The sequence below is a fragment of the Ananas comosus genome, linkage group 2 (assembly GCF_001540865.1).
Source record: "Ananas comosus cultivar F153 linkage group 2, ASM154086v1, whole genome shotgun sequence".
NCBI lineage: Eukaryota > Viridiplantae > Streptophyta > Magnoliopsida > Poales > Bromeliaceae > Ananas > Ananas comosus.
Window position 1 is genome coordinate 8,655,092 of NC_033622.1, and position 6,354 is coordinate 8,661,445.

General features: G+C 37.6%; 1 protein-coding gene across 1 annotated transcript; it reads right to left on the reverse strand.

The window, feature by feature from the left end:
• On the reverse strand, nt 264-2,136 carry LOC109727315. Its single transcript, XM_020257387.1, has 7 exons — nt 2,074-2,136; nt 1,260-1,533; nt 1,062-1,158; nt 840-970; nt 648-738; nt 442-574; nt 264-335 (listed from the first exon to the last, which is right to left on the reverse strand). Exons 1-7 carry the CDS (start codon nt 2,134-2,136, stop codon nt 264-266), a joined length of 861 nt encoding a protein of 286 aa, XP_020112976.1.

The following is a 6,354-nucleotide window of genomic DNA, read 5'->3' on the forward strand; positions in this document are numbered from 1 at the left end:
TCGGTATGTTACATGTTTCATCTTGAACAATAGCATCTAGCTTGTACCTTTGTCAGAACATATTCCAAAATTAATTTCAAATGCAAGAACATATGTTTTTTTTTTCCTTTTTGTTAATGTAAATAATTCTCAGATGAAAACAATAATCTTTGGGTAGAAATATACCATAGCATAGGAGAGCGATCATTCTTTCCACATTGTCCACACCAGAAAGTGTCGTTATAATCTTTTACCCCTCCTTTGCAATTATAACATGCTTTATATCACCAACCATACGTTGTATCAATTTTTACTAATTTTGCTTCGCAGGTGTATTTTGTATTCTGCATATAACACTGTAGAAAGTAAGCATTTGTATCCAATTAAGAATGGAAGAGTACAAATAGCATATTGCACTGAATAGAAATCAAAACTGAATAATTATATTGTAATTGTACAAACCTGGCTTTCTATAGGATCTAATTTAATCAATTCAGTAATAGTTTTACGGTTGCTAGATATTTGTTCATAAGGGGTAAGGCTTGCTTGCTCTGCAACCTCAATATACTGAATTGGTCCAACTGGCATTTGTCTCCTGTAGTTAAGCATTCGTTGAGTATTCAATAAAGTATACATAAAAGTAATTTTATGTAAATTTCATCAATTACTGTTGTAGCGCATCCTGAAATGTTGCAACCTCTGGAATATGTAAATTAATATAAAACCTTGATGCTGAATATGTCGATAGCTGAAGTTTTTCTAGAAATGCAAAGAAAGAATAAGCCTTATAAGCAATTAGAGAAAAATTGTAATGTGTAGAAAAATAATAGAATTTTATCATAACTAATCACTGTTCAAACCTTTGTAAATGCGCACACTCATACTTGCAAAAACAACTACAACTGGACCAGTAGCCTTGTTTTCATGAATTTGACGATCATCAAAGTCTAATACAAATTTATTCCATAATGTCACAGAGAAAGTATCGCTCCTACAATATTTTGAATATTTTAGCAAAAATTATGTAATTATATTCTTTTTAAAGAAAACTGCAATAAAGTTACAAAGTATTGTATGCTTACTCTGCATTTTGCATCTCTAAGTTTCGTAGTGGAGTTAGATCCTGGCCAACATATGTATAGTAGATAGGACTAATAGCTGCAATGCTCCCAAGGACATCTAAATAGCATGGTAGGAAACAAAATATTAATGCAAAGCTTTTGTGTTTTGTTATTGTAACGATTAAAGAAAGGTTAAGGTGAGACAATGGATAGCAATACCTAGAAGGCAACCGTCATCGTGCCTTTTGTTTCTTATATTGTCAAAACTGATGAAGCTAAAAATATGAAATGGAATTGACGCTGCATCATCTTTGATTTCAACAATATTTGTCCAGTTACTAATTTGGATCATATACTTGCGGTTGACAACTTGGTACTTATCTCTACTCGGTATGACATTGAAGTTTTCAATAACATACACATTGCCTTCAGAAAGTATTTGTTTAAAATGTTCTACATCATGTTTTCGAATCGTAGCCTGCATTGTATTTCCCTGTAAAGAGAGAATATTGTTTAATATAAGGTGTACAAACAAAATCATATTTCGTGTGCACTATTATTAAAGAGAAGATATCATTATCTTTTCATCTATCAAAAGACATTCCAAACTCAAAATCTGATTTTTCAACTGTGGTGTTGTTGACTCCCATAACCTGGAAAGCCTGGTCTTGATTTTACTATATTGTTGTTGTAGACTGAGCCGGTCCAAAAAGATATATTCCATCTCTTGCTATCCTGTTATTGGAAAATCCCAACAATAGATTACACTTTAAAGGGTACAACAATAAAAGAAAAAAGGTATAATAGATGAATTATGTCTCTGTAATTACCATAGTACAATATAGTTAGGCCCAGAAATCCAAAAAAAAAAAGGAAAAGACTTTCATTGCTCCAAGTCATCAAAAGTTTCGATGTACACTATATTCTGTGTATATCCTTCTAAATGCTTTTTTTTATTATCAATCAGAATTCACAATCCCTTCCCGAAAGTAACTCGAGAAACTCCTACATAAAGTTGACCATGTGAGAATACCGATTTTGGAAGGTAGAGGCCAACTTTCTGCAACGTCTGCCCTTGACTCTTCTTGATTGTCATGGCGTAACATAAGCGAATTGGGAATTGTTTTCTTTTCAAAGTAAAAGGCCACTTTGTTTTCGTTGTATGCATTATAATGCGAGGAATGTAAACCTTTTTGCCTGCATGGCTACCAGTAAAAATTTCGGCCTTAATAACTCTTGAAGCCAATTGGGTGACTATTAATCGAGTCCCATTACAAAGGCCCAAAGTTTGGTTGATGTTGCGTAGTAGCATTATTGGAGCACCTATTTTTAATTTCAATTCATGATGAGGTATTCCGTTGAACTTCGAAGAGTTTAAGAGATCAACCGGGTAGAGAGCGTCAATTTCTTCAACATTCGTTGAGGATCTACAAATAGAGTCTGAGCTCAAGTATACTCTTTCTTCATTTTGCAGCAAAGATAAAACATACGTATTTATTTCATCAGCTGTCACGCCCCGAGCCCGATCCTTTTGGCAGGTTTGAGCGCGTCGAATAGACACCGAACGAACAGAGCCTCTCCTATCCTCCCAAGGCTCAACAACAAGTATCAATAGAGTAAAATGTTGCATAAGCGGAAGCAAACACAATGGCTTGCACGAGGGCAAGCAATAGCCAAAAGTGAAAGTAATAAACTAAGGAAAATTATTTACATTTTTGCATCATTTCTTCTCTTTTACATTACATGATATCTCAAAATATAAGTCTTGCATTGAAATATAAAGTATCTTATACATCATTCATTTAACATGTTCATAATACTAAAATCATCGAAATACAAAAGATGATAACTAAAGGGTATGCAACTAAACCAATATGTGAAACCAACTCGGGTGGTCTCTATCTAGGGCGCGATGCCCTTACCGCGATCGTTCGTCGGCTCGCTCAGTCCCGGCTTTATGAAAATAGTGGGGTCAGAACTACAACAAAGTTCCCAGTGGGTTTGGCAACCGACCACGCCGACTTTCCCACTAGGTCTAAATCAGGCATAATAAAAGAAAAGAGTTATAGATAGTAACCAAACTATACAAATGCTGCTAATATGCCTGAACAATAAATAATGCAATGCTCAATAGTATGCTCATGATGAATGCAAGGTCACAATCTCATTGCTCAATCTCTTGGCTAACCCGTAGGTTTCGCCCTCAACAACTCACCAACTCAAATCCCAGTATCGGGGAGACTACTACACCCAACGGGACCGTCCTCTAGGGAGGCTACTACACCCAGTGATGATAACTCCGGAGCACATCGCCCGAGGGGGAGTTACCACCCTCGAGTAAGGACTTACAGGCGAGTATGATCCAATCCTTAACTATAAGGATGTCAAGTTCAATCCATTCCTTAACTATAAGGAAACAATGCACATATGACTCTTAACTCTAAGGTTGTTATGTCATAATGTCGCTATCACACTTTTACTTGTATTCTTTACTTTCACTAGTGTCATATACACTACTATATTCTGGTACACATGCCACACTTATTTTCTAAGTGTTCTAACTCTAGCATTCTCGACTCATCGTTGTCACTTTCTATTTTTATGTAAAGATGTGACATTTGTTTACTATGTCCACTAAGTTCTTGTCACTTATCATGCATAAATAGGGTTTATAAAATTCTCCCAATCTTACTAGTAATCTACATGCATTTGTACTCACAACATGCAATGATATGCTCACATATAATCCTACTATGCAATTTCATGCTCAATACACATATGCTCAAATAGACACTTTAGACATAAAAGAAATTTCGAGGTCCTCGGATTGCACCACCCATCTTAGATGGTTGAGAGGATGCGACGGTTCAAATCTTGGAATTTTTGAAGCCATACTTTATCGCCTGCGGAAAAATAAAGCCAAATTAGGCTTTTTCTCAATAGCTTCATCTAAACCTTTTCGTAATGTCAAATGGGGTTGTCCCACGCGTCGGGAATACTCCTAATTAGGTTTCTACAAGGTCAATTTGCCTTAGAAACACTCGAAAGCAAAAGCCTCGAATTTGGTGCCCTAATGTCACAATTTGCAAAATTCTAGGTTTTGATCTCTAAAACATGCAAAAGAGAGCTTGTCCAACATCTAGGAGTTCATTTAGAACTATCTAAACCAATTCTAGGGCTTAGAATGTAAACCCTAAAAATCCACCATTAGAGCACATGAAGAAAACTAGGGTTTTCATGTGTTCTAAGCCATTACTAGGTTTCTATACTCATTAGAAGATCAAAACCTAGTTTTTCTAGGACATAAACCCAAAACCTAACCTAGGTTTTCATGGAAACCTTACCTTGGTCAGAAGCTCACCAATGTCCACCTTGTAGGAGAGTTCTAAATTTTCTCCAAGCTCCAAAACCCTCCAAAAATTCTTCTCCTCCTACTCCTCCTTGCTCTTTGGAAGTGATTTCTAGAGAGAGAAAGAGGGAAATGAGATGGAGGTGGGTTCTCTGCAGTGAAGAGAGAATAGAGGGTGTTGTGGTGTTATATGGGTTGCTACAAATGCAAATAAACCCTTCATTTCTTTCTATTTGCAGTAGTTTTTATTTTGCTGCCAGACCCAAAGTGTACCGGTATACTGTAGCTGTCACCGGTAACACGATTACGCAAAGGCAAACCCGAGAGCAATTCTCGCAAGTTTTTCCAAAGTGTACCGGTACACTGTAGCTGTCACCGGTAACACAGGCAAAATTTCTCAAACCCGAGAGCTTCTCCTTCTCGGCCTGCAATGCTGTACCGGTGACAACTCGATGGTTGTACCGGTATACTTTGCTCCAGAATGCAATTTTGCGCTGTTTTCGATTCTGTTTCGCACCGTTCGTTGCTAAAACCTTTCTAACACCTCTTAAACTCATTTTTAGCCCTTCCAACCTCGTTGGAATGCTAATTGGAACTTGTTCATTTATTTCTTTCGCATTATTCACTTTTAAATCGCGCCGAGCAATGCTAAAACTTGCTTAACACTCTTGGGACTCGACTTTGACCCTTCCAAACATTGTTAGAATGTCAACTGGAGTTTGTCCATCCATTTCTCTCGGCACTTTAATCCATTTTGGTTAAAGTTCGATAATCACTATCTGGGTTTCGATACGTTACATCAGCTATTTCATTCATCGGTGTGATAATTGCCCAATCTCTTAAATATGTAGGATCATTATAATTCTGCTGAAGATTATCGTATATTGTTGAAGCAATATCTTTAATACTATCTCCACTACTTTTTATAAGTAAATCATCTGGTATTTTGATCCAAGTAAGCTTCTTCCTCATTATCTAATTTCATAACATCTAATTTTCCGTCACCTAAATTGAGTATCCATTTGGCAAATTCTTCCAATCTATCTTTTAATGCATCATTTGCTGAGCATTGAAGCAATCTCATATTTGTTAATAATCGAAAAACTTTACAGTTATTTCATATGTAGGACTTGGTGATTGACGCATCAATTATGTCTTGCCTTGATCCTCCAACGATGACAGGAAGTAATTGCCTAAAATCTCCACCTAATACCACTGTTTTGCCCCCGAAGAGCTTTCCTTCAACACTGTCATCATTTTCACTCAAGAGATCCCTTAGTGATTTATCTAAAGCTTCGAAGCAGTTTCTGTGGTTAATTGGTGCCTCATCCCATATAATCAAGCTAGTGTGATGCAATAATTTTGCAAGTTATATTCCTTTCTTAATTTCACATGTTGAGAAGTTATCTACCTTAATTGGTATCTTACTGTCACGCCCCGGGACCGGCGAAGGCCCTCCCGGTAGCGTGCTGTAACACACTGGACCTATGCAAATCGCGAGGTTCGAGTGTTTGATCTGTGTGCCGAGCTATTCCAGACTTTCTGAAGGGTCGTAGACAGTGTTCCGACCTATGGCTCGCATCCCGAGAATCGAGGGTTTAAACCCGTACCAAAATCCCTAAAGGGTGGATTGTTGGAGTACTCTCGGATTAGCCTCAGCAAGGCTGTGTACCGGTACAGCCTTGATGGTCGTACCGGTACAGAATTTGTACCGGTACGCCTTGATGGTTGTACCGGTACACAATAGATTTTCTGCCAAACCGAGGCTCGGGTTGGGCTGTTTCGCAGGAANGAACTTCAAGATGATTTGAGTTATGAAGAGTTTCCGGTAGAGATTTTGCCTCGAGAGGTGCGTAAGCTAAAGAATCGAGAAATTTCCTATGTTAAAGTCCGGAGGAGCAATCACGACGATCGCGAAGCCACTTGGGAACTCGAGGACCAGATGAAAGCGAATCATTCTCACTT